Source organism: Bombina bombina, chromosome 3 (assembly GCF_027579735.1).
Source record: "Bombina bombina isolate aBomBom1 chromosome 3, aBomBom1.pri, whole genome shotgun sequence".
In the NCBI taxonomy this organism is placed as follows: Eukaryota; Metazoa; Chordata; class Amphibia; order Anura; family Bombinatoridae; genus Bombina; species Bombina bombina.
In genome coordinates this window covers 94394650-94417111 of record NC_069501.1, presented here as the reverse complement: position 1 = coordinate 94417111, position 22462 = coordinate 94394650, and the positions used below count along the sequence as shown (strand labels likewise).

The 22462-nt window shown below is 38.7% G+C and overlaps 1 protein-coding gene across 1 annotated transcript in view; it reads right to left on the bottom strand.

Moving 5' to 3' along the window:
- Positions 1 to 22462, bottom strand: part of BRWD1 (bromodomain and WD repeat domain containing 1) — a gene marked incomplete in the record, with an annotated part of 1309461 nt that overhangs the window by 220165 nt on the left and 1066834 nt on the right. Inside the window, 1 exon segment of the mRNA XM_053705925.1 lies at positions 13119 to 13271. Coding sequence (XP_053561900.1) covers positions 13119 to 13271 — 153 coding nt within the window.

The window sequence follows — 22462 nt, the reverse complement described above, 5'->3', positions numbered from 1 at the left end:
AGAGTATCTTATATTTAAAAATGTAAAATTAAATAGATCAGTGTGTTCTATATAATAATTATATAAGCATTAAGGAAATTTACTGTTGAGGAAAACACAATTTATGCTTACCAGATAAATTCCTTTCCTTCCTGGCAGGGAGAGACCACGACTTCATTCATAACTGTTGGGAATATCAACACCTGACCACCAGGAGGAGGCAAAGACACCCCAGCCAAAGACAAATACCCTTCCCACTTCCCCATCCCCCTAGTCATTCGGCCGAGGGAACGAGAAAAAGCAGGAGAAGCATTAGGGTGTAGAGGTGCCAGAAAAAAAAATTAAAAAAGGAAGCCGCCAAAAACCAATTAAGGTCGGAGTCCTGGACTCTCCCTGCCAGGAAGGAAAGGAAATTATCTGGTAAGCATACATTTTGTTTTACTTCCAAAAGGCAGGGAGAGTCCACGATTTCATTCAGAACTGTTGGGAACCAATGTCCAAGCTTCAGAGGGCCAGATAAATAAACCAGAGGGACAAAAGAAAAGGAGGCTGACCCTAAACTGAGGGCACCACAGCCTGTAACACCTTTCTCTCAAAAGCCGCTTCGAAGTGAAAAACATAATTTATGTAAGAACTTACCTGATAAATTCAATTATTTTATTGTGGCAAGAGTCCATGAGCTAGTGACGTATGGGATATACATTCCTACCAAGAGGGGACAAAGGTTCCCAAACCTCAAAATGCCTATAAATACACCTCCCACCTCACTCATACCTTAGTTTAACGTGTAGCAAAGAAGGAGTAAAAACCATACAAAAAGAGGAAGTAGAAAAAATAAAGTGCTTTATACAAAAAAATCATAACCACAAAAAAAATAGGGTGGGTCTCATGGACTCTTGCCACTATGAAAGAAATGAATCAGGTAAGTTCTTACATAAATTATGTTTTCTTTCATGTAAGTGGCAAGAGTCCATGAGCTAGTGACGAATGGGATATAATACCCAAGATGTGGAAATCCATGAGTCACTAGGGAGGGAGGGATAAAATAACAGCTAAATCAGCAGATAAATTAAATCCAAAAGAATAATTAAAGTTTTCTTTTTTTTTAAATTGCAAAAAAACTCAAATCAAAAGCACTAGAATCAATCAGACAACTGCCTGAAGAACATTTCTACCAAAGGCTGCTTCCGAAGAAGCAAACACATCAAAATGGTAAAATTTAGTAAAAGTATGCAAAGACAACTAAGTTGCTGCTTTGCAAAATTGATCAACTGAAGCTTTATTCTTGAAAGCCCAAGAAGTGGCAACTGATCTAGTAGAATGAGCTGTAATTCTCCGAGGCGTAGACTGCCCCGTCTCCAAATAAGCTTTGTGAATCAAAAGTTTCAACCAAGATGCCAGAGAAATAGAAATAAATACCTTTCCTGGAGCCAGAAAAAATAAACAGACTAGAAGTTTTTCTGTAATCTTTATTAGCCTCAAAATAATATTTCAAAGCTCTTACCACATCCAAAGAATTTAAAGTCCTTTCAAGAGTATTCTTAGGATTAAGACACAAAGAAGGAACAACAATTTCCCTATTGATGTTGTTAGAATACACAACTTTAGGCAAAAATTTAAATGAAGGCAGCAAAACAGCTTTATCTTGATGGAAAATCACTCACAAGACAGAGCAGACAATTCAGAAACTCATCTAGCAGAAGAAATAGCCAAAAGAAATAACACTTTCCAAGAAAGTAATTTAATATCCGGCAAATTCACAGGCTTAAGAAGAGGAGTCTGTAAAATCTTCAAAACCAAATTGAGACTCCAAGGAGGAGAAAGATTTAATAACAGGTTTGATACGAATCAAAGCCTGAACAAAACAGTGAAGTTTAGCAATCTTTCTATTAAATAAGATAGAAAGAGTAGAACTTTGTCCTTTCAAAGTATTTGCAGACAAACCCTTATCCAAACCATCCTGAAGAAACTGTAAAATCCTAGGAATTCTGAAAGAATGCCAAGAATAATTATGAGTGGAACACCATGAAATATAGGTTTTCCCAAACCCGATGATAAATTTACCTTGAAACAGATTTACGAGCCTGTATCATAGTGCTAATCACTAAGTCAGAGAAACCTCTATAAATAAGTACTAAGCATTCAATTTCCATGCCTTCAAATGTAGAGATTTGAGATCCTGATGGAAAAACGGCCCTTGAGACAGAAGGTCTGGCTTTAAAGGAAGTGGCCAAGGCTGGCAATTGGACATCCGGACAAGATCCGCATACCAAAACCTGTGAGGCCATGCTGGTGCTATCAGAAACACATGAGATTGTTCCATTATGATCTTGGAGATCACCCTTGTAAGAAGAACCAGAGGCGGAAAAATATAAGTAGGTAGGTAAAAACAGGGAACTGCTAAGGCATCCACCAACTCCGCCTGATTATCCCTGGACTTCGAAAGGTAATTGGGAAGCTTCTTGTTTAGATGAGAGGCCATCAGATCTATTTATGGGAGATCTCACATCTGTACAAGATGAAAAAACACATCTGGATGGAGAGACCACTGCCCCGGATGTAAAGTCTGACGGCTGAGATAATCCGCTTCCCAATTGTCTACACCTGGGATGATATGGATTGCAGAAATTTGACAAGAATTGGATTCTGCCCAAGAAAGTATCCAAGATACTTCCTTCATTGCTGAAGGACTGAGTCCCTCCTTGATGATTGACATATGCGACTGTTGTGATATTGTCTGTTTAAAAACGAATGTAAAGTTCTCTCTTCAATAGAGGCCATGCCTGAAGAGCCCTGAAAACAGCACGGATTTCTAAAATATTGATTGGTAACCTCGCCTCTTGAGGTATCCAAACCCCTTGTGCTGTCAGAGATCCCCAGAGAGCTCCCTAACCTGTAAGACTTGAATCTGTTGTGATCACAGTCCAGGTAGGACGAACAAATTAGGCCCCTTGAACAATAAGGTAATGGGATTTAAGTATATCAATTGTGATATCTGAGTATAATCCCTGCATCATTGGTGCAACATGAAAAGCTGTAGAGGCCTCATATGAAAACGAGCAAAGGGGATAGCGTCCGATGCTGCCGTCATGAGACCTAAAACTTCCATGCACATAGTCACTGAAGGGAATGATAGAGACTGAAGGTTTAGACAAGCTAAAACTAACTACATTTGTCTCTTGTCTGTCAGAGAAAGAGTCATGAACACTGAATCTATCTGGAAACCTAAAAAGGTGACCCTTGTCTGAGGAATCAAAAAACTCTTTTGTAAATTGATCCTCCAACCATGTTTTTGAAGAAACCACACTAGTTGATTTGTGTGAGATTCTGCTAAATGAAAAGATTAAGCTAGTACCAAGATATCTTCCAAATAAGGAAACACTGCAATACCCTGTTCTCTGATTACCGATAGAAGGGCACCGAAAACCTTAGAAAAGATTCTCGGAGCTGTCGCTAGGACAAACGGAAGAGCAACAAATTGGTAATGCTTGTCTAGTAGAGAGAATCTCAGAAAACGATAGTGGTCTGGATGAATTGTAATGTGAAGATAAGCATCCTGTAAGTCTATTGTGGACATAAAATTACCTTGCTGAACAAAAGGCAGAATAGTCCTTATAGTCACCATCTTTAAAGCTGGGACTCTTCCAAACGATTTAAAAATTTCAGATCCAGAATTGGTCTGAACAAATCTTCTATCTTTGAGACAATGAATAGATTTGAATAAAAACCCAAACCCTGTTCCTGCAGAAGAACTGTAACAATCACCCCTGAAAGCTCTAGGTCTGAAACACATTTCCAAAAAGCCTGAGCTTTCACAGAGTTTGTTGGAACATGAGAAAAAAAGAATCTTCCCATGGGAGGTCTTATTCTGAAACCTATTTGATAACCCTGAGAAACAATATTCTGAATCCACTGATTTTGAACAGAAACTGTCCAAATGTGTTGAAATAATTTCAATCTGCCCCCCACCAGTTGAACTGGTTTGAGGGCCGCACCTTCATGCAGTCTTAGGGGCTGGATTTGGTTTTTTATAAGGCTTGGATTTATTCCAATTTGGAGATGGTCTCCAATTAGAGCCAGAGGCCTTAAGGGAAGGAGAGGTCTTCTGTTCTTTATTCTGACAAAAGGAAGGAAAACGATTGGAAGCTTTAAATTTACCCTAAGATTTCTTATCTTGGGGCAGAAAAACTCCCTTTCCCCCGGTGATAGAGGAGATAATAGAATCCAATTGAGAACCAAATAAATTACTACCCTGAAATGATAAATATAGTAATCTAGATTTAGACACCATATCAGCATTCCAATATTTAAGCCATAAAGCTCTTCTAATAAGAATAGCTAAATACATACTTAATATCAATCTTAATGACATCAAATATAGCTTTACAAATGAAATGATTAGCATGTTGAAGTAAAAGAACAATGCTAGACAAATCAGGATCTGTTAACTGTTGAGCTAAACTGTCCAACCAAGAAGTTGAAGCAGCAGCAACATCAGCAGCCATAGAAATGGCAGATCTAAGAAAAGAGCCAGCATGTAAATATGCTTTTCTAAGATAGGATTCAATCTTCCTATCTAATTAATAAATTAAGTACTATCTTCCATAGGAATAGTAGCACGTTTGGCAAGAGTAGAAATAGCCTCATTAAACTTAGGGACTTTTCCCCAAAATTTTAATTTAGCCACAGGTAAAGGATATAGCTTTTTAAACCTAGAAGAAAGGTTAAAAGAAGCACCAAGTTTAGACCATTCCTTAGTAAACATATGATAGATAGCATCTGGAATAGGAAAAACTTCATGAGTAACCTCAGAAGTTTTAAAAACAGATTCAAATGTTTGCTATTCTTGTTATCAAGAGGACTAGATTCCTCATACCCAAAGTAAACAATACTTCCTTTAATAAAGAATGAATATATTCAATCTTAAAAAGAAAGGTTGATTTATCAATTTCAGTCTCTGAAGCAGGATTCTCTGAGCCAGAGAAATCCTCATCAGCAGAAGATACTTCAGTATGCTGTCGATCAATACAAACTTCATCAGATTTATGAGAAGTTAGGAGAGACCTTTTATGTTTATTTGAAAGCAGAATAGCAGTCATAGCCTTCTCTATGGCTGCAGCAATATAAGCTTTTATAGCTACAGGAATATCATGTTCATTAGATTGTGAAGGTTTAAGAGTAGATGTATTTGTACTTATAGAAACATTATCAGCAGACGCGACTGTGCCAAAAATGTCCCAATAAAAAGAAACACTCTGCGTCATCGCGAGACTAAGCCCATGAAAATTTTGAAAAAATACAGACTCCAAGTTACAACTAACTGGAACCCCAGGTAAGCCTAAAAACTCCCATAAACATACATTTTCATTCTGAAACTGTTAGACAGCAAAAGGAAATACACAGACCTGACTCATGTCAAATGTATACAATATACATATAAAACTTTATAAGATAAAGTGCCAAACATAGCTGAGAGTGTCTTAAAAAAATGATATATACTTACCAGAAGACACCTATCCACATATAGCAGACAACCAAACCAGTACTGAAACATATCAGCAGAGGTAATGGTAGAGGAGTATAATGTCGATCTGTAAAGGGACGCAGCAGATGAATCCCTGCGACCAATTTACAGAGAGCCTTAGAATAGATTTACCATAGGTGAAAACATGGCATCATTAGGCAATACTCCCTTCACATCCCTCAGACAAACACTGTACTTTGAGAGGAACTTGGCTTAAATAAGCTTAAAAGCGCCTATCACAGAAGAAAATCAAGCACGACTTGCTTCACCACCTCCATGAGAGGCAAAGTTGGTAAAACTAAGGTATGCATGAGGTGGGAGGTGTTTTTATAGGCATTCTGAGGTTTGGGAAACTTTGCCCCCTCCTGGTAGGAATGTATATCCCATACGTTACTAGCTCATGGACTTACATGAAAGAAACATCCACTTTGCAGAATTTTGAAAAAATATGTAATTTAGTCGCCTTACAAATCTGATCTATAAAGGCTTCATTCTTAAAAGCCCAGGAGGAAGCAACAACCCTAGTAGAATGAGCTGTAATTCTCTCAGGAGGCTGCTGTCCCGCTGTTTCATAAGCTAAGTGGATGACACTCCACCAAAAAGGACAATAAAGTAGCAGTAGCCTTCTGGCCCTTTTACTTGCCAGAGTAAAGAATAAATAAGGATGAGGACTGCCTGAAGTCCTAAGTAGCTTGAAGGTAAAATTTTAAAGCACAAACCAAATCCAGATTATGAAGTAACCGTTCCTTAGGGGAGAAAGGTTTAGGACAAAAAGACGGAACATCTATTTCCTGATTAATGTTACGATCTGAGACTACCTTGGGTAGAAAACCTAACTTTGTACATAGAACCGTCTTATCAGCATGAAACACAAAATAAGGGGGGGCCACATTGTAGAGCAAAAATCTATTTCCTGATTAATGTTACGATCTGAGACTACCTTGGGTAGAAAACCTAACTTTGTACATAGAACCGTCTTATCAGCATGAAACACAAAATAAGGGGGGGCCACATTGTAGAGCAAAAATTTCAGAAACACTGTGTGCCGAAGCAATAGCTAACAAAAACAGAACCTTCCAAGACAAAAGCTTGAGGTCAACAAAATGCATGGGCTCAAACAGAGAAGAAGGTTGAGGCTCCAAGGTCTGGTCTGATTCGAACCAGGGCCTTAACAAAACACTGAACGTCCGGAAGATTAGCCAATCTCCTATGTAGAAAAACAGATAGGGCCGATATCTGACCCTTCAGGGAATTAGCGGATAAACTCTTATTCAATCCCTCCTGGAGGAAGGATAAGAGAACAGAAACCTTCACCTTGTGCCAAGGAACCCCACGTTCCTCGTAACAATGAAGATAGGTCCGATTGAGGACCTCTCAATCTCGACCTGTACCTGGGTAGTTTAGCATTGAGACGAGATTCATGAGATCTATCTCCGGGCACCCCCATCTGAGGGTTGTCTCTGAAAACACCTCGGGTGGAGGGACCACTTTGCCCGGTGAAAGGATTCACTGCTGAGAAAACCAGCTTCCCAGTTCTCCACCCCCAGAATGTGGATCACTGAGAGACAGCAGTTGTGGGTCTCCACCCACTGAAGGATTTGGGACACCTAGTTCATCACTAATTAACTTCTTGTGCCTCCCTGATGTTTGATGTACGCAACCAAGGTAATATGGTCTGATTGAAATCTGATATGCTGGGCGGACCCGAGCTGGGGCCAAGCCCTCAGAGCATTGAGAATCGGCAGCAGTTCTAGAATATTTATTGGGAGAGAAGACTCTTCTCGGGACCAAGTACCCTGGGCTATCCTGGAACCCCAAACTGCTCCCCAGGCCGAAAGGCTGGCATCCGTAGTCACAATCTCCCAGGACGGTCTCAAGAAGCACGTTCCTAGAGAGAGATGATCCTGACAGAGCCACCAATAGATTCTATCTTCAGGTTGTCTAACACAATCTGCTGAGATAGGTTTAAGTGATCTCCGTTCCATTGTCTGAGCATGCATAGTTGTAGATGTCTGAGATGGAAGCGAGCAAAAGGAATAAATGTCCATAGAAGACCCCATTAGACCTATCACTTTTATACACTGAGCCACCGAAGGATTTGAGGTGGCTTGCAGGGAACGTCTCTGATCTGTAAGAAAGATCCTCATGGAGTCGATGATGGTACCCAGAAAAACTACCCTGGTAGAGGGAGTCAGAACTCTTTTCTAGATTTATCTTCCACCCATGAGTCCAAAGGAGACTCAGTAATGATTCTGAATTAGCTCTTGCCAAGGGAAAAGAGGGAGCCTGAAACAAGATATCATCCAGGTAGGGAGCTACCGCAATACCTTGAGATCTGGCCATGGCTAGAAGAAGGCTTTGTAAATATTCTGGGAGCAGTAGCTAAGCCAAATGGAAGTGCTATGAACTGGAAGTGCTGGTCCAGAAACGCAAACCTCAGGAACTGGAAGTGATCCCTGTGGATCGGGACATGGAGGTAAGCATCCTTTAATTCTATCGTGGTCATATACTGTCCCTTCTGGATCAAGGGGAAGGATGGACCTTATTGTCTCCATCTTGAAGGATGCGACTCTGAGAAATTTAAGTCTAGGATAGGACAAAAAATTCCCTCCTTTTTCGGAACTACAAAGAGATTTAAATAAAATCCTAATCCCCTTCGATAGGCAGGTACCGGGACTATGACCCCCAGCGAGGACAGATCCAAAACGCAATCTAGAAAGGCAGCTCTCTTCTCTGGCCTTGAAGACAGTCTGGACAGTATAAATCTTTCTCTGGGAGGACGCAATTTAAATCCTATCCTGTATCCCTGGTACACTACGTCTAACACCCAAGGATCTTGAACATCCTGTTTCCAAACCTCTGAGAAAAGAGCCAATCTGCCCCCTACCTGATCTGATCCCAGATCAGGGCCGCCGCTTCATGCCGATTTACTCCTGGCGGGCTTCTTGGCCTGTTTGGATTTTTTTCTGAGATTGAGGAGGCTTCCACGTACCCTTAGATTTTTCGGGCTTGGAGGCCCACTGGGTCTGCTGAGACTTATCAGATCAAATGAATGAAAATTAGCTGTCGAGCGACACTTGGGTCTCGCCTTCTTACCTTGTGCGAGAAAGAAAGCCTTTCCTCCAGTAAAAGTAGAAATGATAGAATCAAATCCAGGTCCAAATAACACCTTCCCTTTGAAGGGCAATGAAAGAAGCCTGGATTTGGAAACAATATCAGTAGACCAGGATTTTAACCACAGGGCTCTGCGAGCTAGCACCACAAAACCTGAGGACTTCGCATTCAGGCGAACAATCTTCATATTAGCATCACAGATAAAGGAATTGGCTATTCTAAGAGCCTTGATCTTGTCTTGAATATCCTCTAGGGGGACTCTACTTCAATTAAGGTCTCAGGAGCTTTCCTATCATCATAGACCCTATCAAGTTTAGGGATCTTGAGTTCTTCCATAAGCTTAGCTTCTGGAACTTCCAAAGTGGCTAAAACCTCTCTTCAAAAGGAAATGGAGATGTTCAATTTTAAATCTGAACCTAGACTCCTCAGAGGCAGGAGCCTTAACCTCAGAAGTCTCTGCAACCAATATTTCACCTTCTGACGCTACAGACATTAGGTCATCCCTCAGAAATATGAGATAGGTTAAACAACTCTGATTGAATGGAAGAAATGTCCTCAAAAGCTGCAGAACTATGCTTTACCTTTCTCTTGCGTTTCCCAGACTTAGGTAAGTTATTTAGGGCCGCTGTTACAGAAGATTGCAATTGTGAGGAAAAATCTGCAGGAAAAAAAAAAAAAGTTACCCCCAGTAGGAGGTAAAGGCTGGCCGCAAGGGACGGCTTGTGAGATAGGATTAAATCCAGGTTGAGGGGAGAGGAAAGGCATCCCCTGGAGAACAGACTCCTGAGAGGTAGAAGGCTCAGAGTGGGTTAATTTATCAGAAGAAATAGCATTCTTAGATTCCTTCCTGGCTTTTAAAACAACCCCCAGACAGATGGAACAGAACTGGGCCGGACGACATACTATGACCTCCTCACAATAAAGGCAATCATTAGTGATATTAATTTCAACTAAAGAACCCTCAGAAGGGTTAACAGAGTCCTCCATAACTTATAGGATGGCGATTCCACAACCGTTATGTCTAAATAAGGACCGTAATCGGAAAAAACTAAGGCACCTCTACCCTGCCATAGGCTGGGATGGTTACCCACTCCTATAGACACAGGCAAGATATTCTCAGTATGACTCGACTCTCCCAGATGCAATCAGAATTTCAGATACACTACAGCTCCTTGCATGTATCGGCAGGAGGAATAGATGCCAGTCACATGGTGCGTAATGTAACTCCGCCCCAAAGCCAGCTAAGCGCGCAAGTGTGTTAATGGTTAATTTTTAAATAATATTGTGTCCATTTCCAGGGTAACAGACAATATAATAGAAAATTAATTAATCTAAATATTTCTACAGCTTGCTTTATATTTTTTTTTTTTTTGAGGTAATTAGTCTTTTATGCAAAATACAAATAAAGTGATTATTTAACAAGATGTGTACTCAGATACACACGTTTAAAGGGATGCAAATCTTAATGAAACTGTTTTAACAAGCAGTTTTCCTAAAACCATATATTCTTTTCCGAGTAACTCTAGGTCATTTGAGGCAGGTCCAGCACAAGAAATTAATGTTTAATGCAATTGGATAGGGAGATTGCCATTAAAAAGTGCAACTCCTTGTTAAAAAAGTTGAGGTAATGCAGAGCTAAGGTCTTCTCCTATGAAATATTATAATTTTGTCTGACCTCTGCCTATCTATCTATCTATCTATCTATCTATCTATCGTGAACCAAATATTCACCATAGGCAGAGGTTATTATTTTTTTATTTTTTTTATTATTTTTTTAATTTTTTTTATTTTTTATTGAAATTCAATTTAGGGCATACAAGACAAAAATCTCAATACAGTTTGTACAGAGTAGTCATATCCACATAGCTAAGAGACCAAAAACAAACCAGAAAAAAAAATAATAATAGAGATATGAGACAATCGCAAAATTTAAAAAAACATAATTTTTTGCCCATTCAAACTATCTGCCTTCAAATTAACTTATGAGGTCACTTTTGGGCCTCTCATGGTCACAGAACAAATTTAACGTGAAGAAGGCTATCAGATACTGTAAGGGACCGCTTTCGGATCCCAAATGATGTATCTCATTCCAACACAGATGAACCAAACCTGCACAAGTACATTTACATAAATGAGCACTATATATCAAAAGCATTAAGGAACAATATAATTAACATAGAGGGAATGTGAAACTCTCACTCTCACTGCACCAATTTTCAATGACACCAATGCTATTATTAGTCAATTTATAAAGATCAGTACCTGAACGGAGGCTATGTAGGAATAACAGTACCAATAACAAAAAATAAAAGGGAGCAATAAGACTGTCTAGTGTGCGATCAGATCATTGAAGGGAGCGATGTGAGAAAAATAAATAAATAAATATTCTGGGGGCTAATATACCTGGGCATAATAATATGAAAGAGTATACATTGACACATTGCCTTTAGCTTAGCCTCTGTTCACATTATGGAGCGCAGCAGGCCCTATACATTCATTACAAACATTCTGAGTACAGCACCAGTATATACATATATTAGCGGCATAATTTGCCTAGTGCGTAGGAATTATGCGTATGAAGGACAAACTATGCTTTTAACGATTATACTTATATGTAACCTGCAACAATACAATCACTAGAGTGTTGCCTCAATATCTGTTTTGTATAAGACTAGGATTAGACTGTCAACCTTTAATCATTATCTAATAAAGCATTCTCCTAGAAAATTTTCCTAATAGTGTGAGGAATTACAAGTTAGCAATACACAGGGGAAGTACCACAATAGAGTATAGTATGACTACCTTCCCTATCAAGTATACTAAACTGTAAAGTAATATTGCAGTAAATGTTTTCCCTATATAAGAAAAAGAAGCAGAAACTTTCCAATAATTTTGCAAAATATACCAGCTTATGGAGTCTTTTCAGTTCTGGACCTAATGTTCATAGTGTTAAGCAAAAATAGAACTGGAGTTCTACTTAGCAGACTTCTCAGTCTTCATCAAATAGGTCTCTCATATAGTATATACAAAAAGTATTGTCACCAGCGGGATCTGTTCGGTACCATCTTCTCAATGATTCACACTGGAATCTATCCCTCTTCCTATCCTATGCCGGACTTTAGGTTTTCCTTCACGACTATACCGCGATCAACCCAGCCAAAAGCACCAGCTATAGGAAAGTTTCTACTGTCGGGAACCATGCAAGGCATTGCGATTGTCGCCACCTCCGTGGCCCTGCCCGACCTCTCATCTCGCCACTGCTTAGCCTTCCAGATCATAGGGAGATCCTCACCAAAGCCGACAGTCTCATCATGTCCTCCCTTCTCTAGACCAGCAACCATTTCCATCTCGGTCGGCCCCATTGCGGCGAGCCCCAGTGTCACTCCAGCCCCCAACAGGGAAGGAGCCAGAGGCCTTACTGAAGTAAAACTAGCAACGGCATGGCCAGCTTTAGAGAGGTTAGACAGGCCTGGTCTGTGCCATTCGTAAGTAGACGTAGATTGTTGGCGTGAGGGGGAATTCCAGAATAACTCATTCTCCTGCCACACTTTCACCATCGGAAGGACTGTGGGGTGAAACTGAGGGTTATTCAATGTGCTTGCTGCCTCTCCAGAGCTAGTTTCCTTTGGCACTATAGCTCTTTGGCATAGGAGATCCAGATCTGATCGCAAACATTCAGTTCCAATCAGGTCGACTTTACCTTTAGTAGGAGTCTCATGTACACAACAGCGTATATTATCAATCATTTTCTCCTCAAATCGCGAAAAACATGCCAATAAAAGTTCCTTAATTGTATAGCAGAGTTGCTCAGCCATGTTGATCTTTGATCACAATACAGTGTTTTAAGGAGTGAACTTCTGCAGCACAAGTGGCTGGACGGACTGAATTATCAGATAAATGGGGGGGGGTATAGAGAGGTGAGGGCCGTTATGGGCCTCTGCTGCGCACCTTCTCTATGTGGGTCTGCCTGTTCACGAATGTATATGAAAGTCACATAGAACTGTTCTATAAGAGATACTTAATTTCCTGCTCTTAAAAAAAAAAACAAGTTTAAAGATCTTTGGAAGGATATCCAGCAGTTATATCAGCTTCCTGATGCAGTCATGTAAAAACAGCAGCCATCTTGGTCGGTAGTCGGACACGCCCCCCAGCTTGCTTTATATTTTAATATTGTAATAATCAGTCATATATAACTGGTCATGTTGATACCGTTTACTGCATAAATATAGTTGGCATGTCTATAATCTTTACCAATCAGAACTTAGTAATACATTAATTGTTATTGAATATTAATATCGATAATTGACTAATTTTATTATTGTTAATATTCATAATCAACATAAATAACATTTGTTTCAACATTGGTTTCAAATTTAATTAATACTTAAATAGAGATAGTGTTATATCTCAAAATAAACATTAATGGTATTGAATACAAACATTTACAACTGCAGAGCAATTAATAAACTGTATATAAAAAGAAAAAGTTCAAATTTATTACCCTTGATCGTTTGTTTGGTGTATACAATTTAGCGTTCAAAAAAACCAATCTCATGTCATTGCATAACTCAAGCGGGCTGCTGTATTTTCCATCCTGGAATCTTAGCTTTATAGTTCCAAAATCCATTGGTGTTTCTATTATCTCTGTGTAATCCTTGAGGGGGGGGGGGGGGGGGGGGGGGAAAGAGAGAGAGAAAAAAAACATTTCATTTAATTTTGTCAGGTGGCAGAGATGATAATGAGAGTATAGATAATGATTTTATATACTTACCTTACATAGTGCAGAATTATATAACATTATATTAATGCTAGATTTATATAACCTAATATTGCCTGCAAAGTTTTATTAAAAAATACTGTTTTCCCGACCACGCCATTACATTTAGTGCAGCTCTTTCCTGCTCTGTCTGACAGCGGGAGCGAGCTGCACTAAGTGTAATGGCGCTGTTGGGTCGGGCTGTGACTAGACAGTGGGCCAGATGCGCTCTGTGTAAAAAACAGACCCGCTCAGAAGAGCACAGAGATTTTATAAAAAATCTAGCACTAATATGATGTTATATAATTCTGCACTATGTGCAGAATTATATAACATTATTTTCTATGTTTACTGGCCCTTTAAAGGGACACTAAACCCACATTTTTCTTTAATATTTCAGATAGAACATGCAATTTTAAGCAACTTTCTAGTTTACTCCTATTACCACATTTTCTTTGTTCTCTTGCCATCTTTATTTAAAAATGTTTACTAGCCCTTTAAAGGGACACTAAACCCACATTTTTCTTTAATATTTCAGATAGAACATGCAATTTTAAGCAACTTTCTAGTTTACTCCTATTATCAAATTTTCTTCGTTCTCTTGCCATCTTTATTTAAAAATTAGGAATGTAAAGCTTAATTCTTAGACCAATTCACCAAGCGCCTGCTGGAAGTGACCCTTAGCTAAGATAGATTGACCCCTAGTGGTCAAAATATGGAAATAGAATGAATTGGATATATATCAAAGCGCCAACCGTAGAAGGCAGGGTCTAAATACACTAAAATTACGCTAAAAATTGCTTTACAAATGTGTTTCAGTGTTTTGGTATCAACACTATTGAAAGATTGTTATCTTTCATCAATGAGAGTGAAAGTTTATACAATGAGACCAGTGTTAGTGGAACCCGATGTTGTATTTAAACAGCTTTAATTAAAAATTGACAAACAATTAGTTAAAAAACAATTAGTTAAAAAACACAATCCTCAGGATCTTAAAAACAAATCTCTGCTTGGCAGTACAAAAACAATCTTAATGTCCCTCATGGATCCATGTTAACAATCTAATCCTTATTCCAACCTTTCATTGGAGCTGTACAATCAATTTTGGAGCTTTTAAAGCTTCTACGGTCTGTTAAAAGTTCTTAAATACAGTATACCACAAATAATACCTTTTAAATATTAAGGGTGGCAGACAGAATGCAGTTATTTCTCCGGATTGGCTAAATGATATCACCCAAAACCGGACCTAGATACATGTGCGGTAAAATATAATATGACACAAACTATCAAATACTAAAACCTTGTGATTTTCTAGTGTCTCCTTAAAGAATCACGTGACTCCTATAACTATTACAAATGCTCATGTGTTTCCTAAAATATTATACAATGTACAACCTGCTTTGGAATTTCTTCCAAAACCGTGATAAAAAGAATGCTCTTCAAAGAACGCTTGAAAAGAACAAAAACATGTGATGTGGTGAAAAATGTGACAAAAGATATTTGAAAATTATGATGATAGAATAGAAAATATATTAAAAAATTCAAAAAATATATTAAAAAATATCCAAAAATTATATAAAAATCAAAAAATGTATTGCAGTAAAAAACAATCTAGTGATTAATCCTCAGTCCAGTGCTTTTCCATAAATACGTGTATAATAAAATATAGAATACAACCAATAAGTCAGTGGAGTGTCAGACTAATCCAATTCAGGATGAGTCAGTGCAGTGAAATGTCAAACAGTTAAAAAATAATAATTTCAAGTATCCTCACGGTCCTATGTGTACAAGGTTTTCAAGACACCCTGGGTCTCTCTTTTCTCAAGAGAGCGGTCCCTCAGCCTTTTCAAGCTTTTGTCCCTCTGCTTGCTTGCTAGCCCACGGTCCCTGGTTCTATGTATACAAGATCTTCAAGGCACCCTGGGTCCCTTTGCCCTCAAGCGTGCGGTCCCTAAGCCTCTTCAAGCTTTTGTCCCTCTGCTTGCTAGTTCACGGTCCCTCTGCCGAAAAAATATATAATAGTGTAGATTGCTACAATTTGGTAAATAATATGAAATAAACCTTACCAGCCAACGCGTTTCGGTCGAATAATGACCTTTCTCTTGAGAAAGGTCATTATTCGACCGAAACGCATTGGCTGGTAAGGTTTATTTCATATTATTTACCAAATTGTAGCAATCTACACTATTATATATTTTTTCGGCAGAGGGACCGTGAACTAGCAAGCAGAGGGACAAAAGCTTGAAGAGGCTTAGGGACCGCACGCTTGAGGGCAAAGGGACCCAGGGTGCCTTGAAGATCTTGTATACATAGAACCAGGGACCGTGGGCTAGCAAGCAAGCAGAGGGACAAAAGCTTGAAAAGGCTGAGGGACCGCTCTCTTGAGAAAAGAGAGACCCAGGGTGTCTTGAAAACCTTGTACACATAGGACCGTGAGGATACTTGAAATTATTATTTTTTAACTGTTTGACATTTCACTGCACTGACTCATCCTGAATTGGATTAGTCTGACACTCCACTGACTTATTGGTTGTATTCTATATTTTATTATACACGTATTTATGGAAAAGCACTGGACTGAGGATTAATCACTAGATTGTTTTTTACTGCAATACATTTTTTGATTTTTATATAATTTTTGGATATTTTTTAATATATTTTTTGAATTTTTTAATATATTTTCTATTCTATCATCATAATTTTCAAATATCTTTTGTCACATTTTTCACCACATCACATGTTTTTGTTCTTTTCAAGCGTTCTTTGAAGAGCATTCTTTTTATCACGGTTTTGGAAGAAATTCCAAAGCAGGTTGTACATTGTATAATATTTTAGGAAACACATGAGCATTTGTAATAGTTATAGGAGTCACATGATTCTTTAAGGAGACACTAGAAAATCACAAGGTTTTAGTATTTGATAGTTTGTGTCATATTATATTTTACCGCACATGTATCTAGGTCCGGTTTTGGGTGATATCATTTAGCCAATCCGGAGAAATAACTGCATTCTGTCTGCCACCCTTAATATTTAAAAGGTATTATTTGTGGTATACTGTATTTAAGAACTTTTAACAGACCGTAGAAGCTTTAAAAGCTCCAAAATTGATTGTACAGCTCCAATGAAAGGTTGGAATAAGGATTAGATTGTTAACATGGATCCATGAGGGACATTAAGATTGTTTTTGTACTGCCAAGCAGAGATTTGTTTTTAAGATCCTGAGGATTGTGTTTTTTAACTAATTGTTTTTTAACTAATTGTTTGTCAATTTTTAATTAAAGCTGTTTAAATACAACATCGGGTTCCACTAACACTGGTCTCATTGTATAAACTTTCACTCTCATTGATGAAAGATAACAATCTTTCAATAGTGTTGATACCAAAACACTGAAACACATTTGTAAAGCAATTTTTAGCGTAATTTTAGTGCATTGAGAATGTAAAGCTTAAGCGCCGGCCCATTTTTGGTCCAGTACCTGGGTTATGCTTGATTATTTGCTAAATGTAGCTGCCACTACGCTATCCTGGGTGCTGAACCTAAAATGAGCTGTCTCCTAAACTTAATAAACTTTTCCAGCTTTTTAAATAAAGATAGCAAGAGAACAAAGAAAAAATTATAGGAGTAAATTAGAAAGTTGCTTAAAATTGCATGCTCTATCTGAATCATGAAAGAAAAAAATTGGGTTTAGTAGTGTGTTAGGCTAAAAACAAAAAGCACCAACCACCATTGGAATCGTTTCTCAAAGTTCTACATTAAAAGCTGGTGAAGGGAAAAAAAATCCTATTAATTTTAACGGATGACATAAAAGAGAAGACCACGCTTGTCTCTAAAATGTATTGAAATACCCTCAGGAACAGGAACTAACCTTTAGATTAGAACAATCAATACTATTTAGGGTCTTGGACACCTAAAGTACATGAAATCTTTTTTAAAGTGATGGTAAATCCGAGAGTTTAAAAAATGCTAGGATTTACCATCACTGAAAATAAACAGGACTTTCAGTGCCTTGACTAATAAACTGACTTGTACTGGAATCTAAGAATATCTTAGACGCAGCATACAAAACTGAAGAGGCCTCAGGTGAAACAGAGCAAATGGAATTGCATCTGAAGCTGCAACCATGAGCCCTATTACTTCCATACACAGAGCTACTGAAGGGAATGAAGAAGACTGAAGGTCTTTGCTCTGTAAGAGAAAGACTCATGGATACTGAGTCTATATGGAAACCTAGTAAAGTAACCTTTGTCTGAGGAATCAAAGAACTGACAGATTGATCCTCCAAACATGTTTTTGAAGAAATAATAGTAGATTAGTTTGAAATTCTGCTAAAGTAAAAGATACAGCTAGTACCAAGATTTCACTAAGGTAAAGATACACTGCATAACCCTGAGCTCTGATAACAGACAAAGGGGCACCCAGAACCTTGGTAAATATACTTGAAGCTGTAGCCAGACCAAATGGAAGAGCAACAAACACTATAAACTGGTAATGATCTGAGTGAATTGGAATATAAAGGTAATCATCATTTTAATCTATTGCCTAACCGAATGATAGGTCCTTAAATAGCAAGTTAGTTGCCTTCCCCTGGGAATACACTCTGTGAATTTTAGTTCAGTGTTAGTATGTTTTGAATGTGACATCCAATATAATATTATCCATTAATCCTGTGTTAGGCACAAAGAATATATGCTTACTTATAAACTAAACTAAATTAGCAATATCAAATATATATACAAGAGAACAATATAGTCAAAATTATTATACCATTAGCACCAAACTAAACTGTTTCAGTGTTACTATGACATAGTGTTCAATACAATGTAGCTTTTTTTGCACCATAGCCTTTACTCATGCAGTAAATTCCAATGAAATATATCCAATCCTTATAATACCTTATAAACAGATAAACATGACTATACTGACACTGATATTTTTGAAAAAATTGAAAAAAATAATAAAATAAAAAATGTTAATAAATAAGGAAAACATGGATCAGCCCAAAAATGGGGATTAGAGCAACTTTTCATTTAGGCCTCCTGGAGAAAGGGTGTCTAAGTGTTAAATCCAACGGCTTTTATGTTGTAAAAGAACTTTATCAAGGTTACCACCCCTAATACCAAGTTTAACCTTTTCAATACCTATAATACTAAAGGTTCTGGGAGAAGAGTTATGGTATTTTTAAAAATTATGAGCTATGCTAGATGTTTTTCCTCGTGTTCAATGTCACGTATGTGTTGTAGTGTACGATCTCTGAGTGCTCTTGTTGTTTTACTGACATAAAACAGAGGGCACCCAAATTGTGCTAAATATATAAGACCTTCAGATCTACAAGTAATCTTTGCCCTTATACTATATGTGCGGCCTGTTTTAGACACAAAGTATTTAGCTTTCTTTATATGAGAGCAGGCTTTACAGCATCTGCAAGGAGAACAGCCTGGTTGAAATGCTTACTCGATGCAGCCAATTATGCTCTTGTTATGGCCTGCTATAAAGCTATGAACCAGGCTGTCGCTTATATTTTGTGCCCTTCGTGTTGTCATTTGAGGATAGTCTACTAGAACATTATATAAATCTGAGTCTGTATTCAGGATAGGCCTGTGCTTTCTAAGTAATGACTGAATATCTTTCCATCCCTTACTGCATTGTGTGATAAACCTTATTTTCTTTTTAGCAGTTTTATCAGTACTTGGGGTGAGGCTGTATATAGAACTTCAGTTTGACTTTTGCCCCTAGAGATGATTTTGTTTGAATAACAACGCTGCCTGAACCTTGCAGTAAGTAACCTGGATTCTTTCTTGAATTCTATTTCACTAGTACAGTTTCTCCTCGCTCTTACAAATTGTGAAACAGGTATTCCTGTAATTAAGGAATATGGGTGGTGGCTATCTGCTCTAAGAAAGCTATTGGTGGAAGTAGGTTTTCTATAGATTGATGTATACAATTGGTTATTAATCTTAATGATATTAAAGGTCTAAAAATACCATCTCTACCAAAGCATGCAAAGAAGACCAAGTAGCTGATTTGCTAATCTGATCAATTGAAGCTTCATTATTGAAAGCCCAAGAAGTGGCAACTGACCTGGTAGAATGAGCTGTTATCCGCTGCGGACAAGACTGACCTGCCTCCAAATAAGCACTGTGAATCAGAAGTTTCAACCAAGAGACTAAAGCAACCGCAGAAGCTTTCTGGCCAGGACCAAAAAAAAAAAAGAGCAAAGACTAGAAGAGTGTCTGAAATCCTTAGTGACATCAACATATCTCAATGCTCTGACAACATCCAAATAATGCAAGCATCTTTACAAAGCAGTTTTAGGATTAGCACACAAAGAAAGAACAATAATCTCTGTGTTAATGTTGGTAACAGGCTTGATATGAACCAAAGCCTAAACAAAACAATTAACATCTCAGCGATTAGCAATCTTCAAGTGAAACAATACAGAAATGGCAGAAATGTGCCTTCAAGGAACTGGCAGATTAACCTTTATCTAAACCATTCTGCAAAAACTGAAGAATCCAAGGAATTCGAAAACAATGCCAGGAAAACCCATGATCTATACACCAGGAAATGTAAGTTTTCCAAACCTTGTGATAAATCTTCCTAGACACAGACTTACAAGCCTGTATAAAAGAGTCTGAGAAACCTCTAAGGCGTTTAATTTCTATGCCATCAAGTTGAGAGACTTTAGATCTGGATGGAAAAAAGGACCTTGAGACAGAAGGTCTGGCCAAAGAGGAAGAGACCAAGGAGAGCAACTGGACATCCGTACCAGATCTGCATACCAAATCCTGTGAGGCCACACTGGGGCAAATGGGATTACAAAGGATTTCTCCTGCTCTACCTAGGAAAAGGAAATTTATGCTTACCTGATAAATTGATTTCTTCTACGATACGATGAGTCCACGGATTTCATCCTTACTTGTGGGATATTATCCTCCTGCTAACAGGAAGTGGCAAAGAGCACCACAGCAGAGCTGTATATATAGCTCCTCCCTTCCCCTCCACCTCCAGTCATTCGACCGAAGGTTATAGGAAGAGAAAGGAAAAACTAAAAGGTGCAGAGGTGACTGAAGTTGTAAATAATAAAAAAAATAATCTGTCTTAAATTGACAGGGAGGGGCGTGGACTCTTCGTATCGTAGAAGAAATCAATTTATCAGGTAAGCATAAATTGCCTTTTCTTCCACAAGATACGACGAGTCCACGGATTTCATCCTTACTTGTGGGATACAATACCAAAGCAACAGGACATGGATGAAAGAAAGGGACAAGACAGAGACCTAAACGGAAGGCACCACTGCTTGAAGAACTTTCCTCCCAAAAACAGCCTCAGAAGAAGCAAAAGTATCAAATTTGTAAAATTTGAAAAAAGTGTGAAGGGACAACCAAGTCGCAGCCTTACAAATCTGTTCAACAGATGCATCGTTTTTAAAGGCCCATGTGGAAGCCACAGCCCTAGTAGAATGAGCCGTAATTCTTTCAGGAGGCTGCTGTCCAGCAGTCTCATATGCCAGGCGAATGATACTTCTCAGCCAAAAAGAAAGAGGTAGCCGTAGCTTTCTGACCCCTACGCTTTCCAGAATAAACAATGAATAATGAAGATGATTGACGGAAATCCTTAGTTGCCTGTAAGTAAAACTTTAAGGCACGGACCACATCCAGGTTATGTAACAGAGGCTCCTTCTTAGAAGAAGGATTAGGACACAAGGAAGGAACAACAATTTCCTGATTAATATTCTTATTTGAAACAACCTTAGGAAAAAAAACAGGTTTGGTACATAAAACCACCTTATCAGAATGAAATATGAGATAAGGCAAATCACATTGTAACGCTGAAAGCTCAGAAACTTTTCGAGCAGAAGAAAAAGCAACTAAAAACAGAACTTTCCAAGATAACAATTTAATATCTATGGAATGCATGGGTTCAAACGGAACTCCTTGAAGAACTCTAAGAACTAAATTTAAACTCCAGGGAGGAGTAATTGGTCTAAATACAGGCTTAATTCTAGTTAGAGCCTGACAAAAAGACTGAACATCTGGCACATCTGCCAAACGTTTGTGAAACAAAATTGAACACGCAGAAATTTGTCCCTTTAAGGAACTTGCTGATAACCCTTTGTCCAATCCTTCTTGGAGAAAAGACAGAATCCTAGGAATCCTAACTTTACTCCACGAGTAACCCTTGGATTCACACCAATAAAGATATTTGCGCCATATCTTATGATAGATTTTTCTAGTGACAGGCTTTCTAGCCTGTATCAAACTACTGATAACCGAATCAGAGAATCCTCGCTTTGATAAAATCAAGCGTTCAATCTCCACGCAGTCAGCTGCAGAGAAATTAGATTTGGATGCTGGAAAGGACCTTGAATGAGAAGATCCTGTCTAAAAGGAAGTTTCCACGGTGGCAGAGAGGACATGTCCACTAGATCCGCATACCAAGTCCTGCGTGGCCACGCATGCGCTATCAGGATCACTGAAGCTCTCTCCTGTTTGATTCGAGCAATCATGCGTGGAAGGAGAGGAAACGGTGGAAACACATAAGCTAGGCTGAACAACCAAGGCCCTGCCAAGGCATCTATCAGTTCGGCCTGAGGATCCCTCGACCTGGATCCGTATCTTGGAAGCTTGGCATTCTGTCGAGATGCCATCAGATCCAATTCCGGTCTGCCCCATCGGAGAGTCAATGAGGCAAATACCTCCGGGTGGAGTTCCCACTCCCCCGGATGAAAAGTTCTCTACTCCAGGGATGTAGATTGCTGAGAGATGACAAGAGTGGGCCTCCGCCCAACGGATTATATTGGATACCTCTCTCATCGCTAAGGAACTCCTTGTTCCCCCCTGATGATTGCTATAGGCCACAGTCGTGATGTTGTCCGACTGGAATCTGATGAATTTGGCCGAAGCCAACTGAGGCCATGCCTTCAACGCATTGAATATTGCTCTTAATTACAGAATATTGATTGGAAGTAGAGACTTCACCTAAGTCCAAACAACCTGAGCCTTCAGGGAATTCCAGACTGCACCCCAGCCCAGAAGGATGGCGTCCGTTGTCACTATCACCCACAAGGGTCTGCGGAAACAAGTCCCCT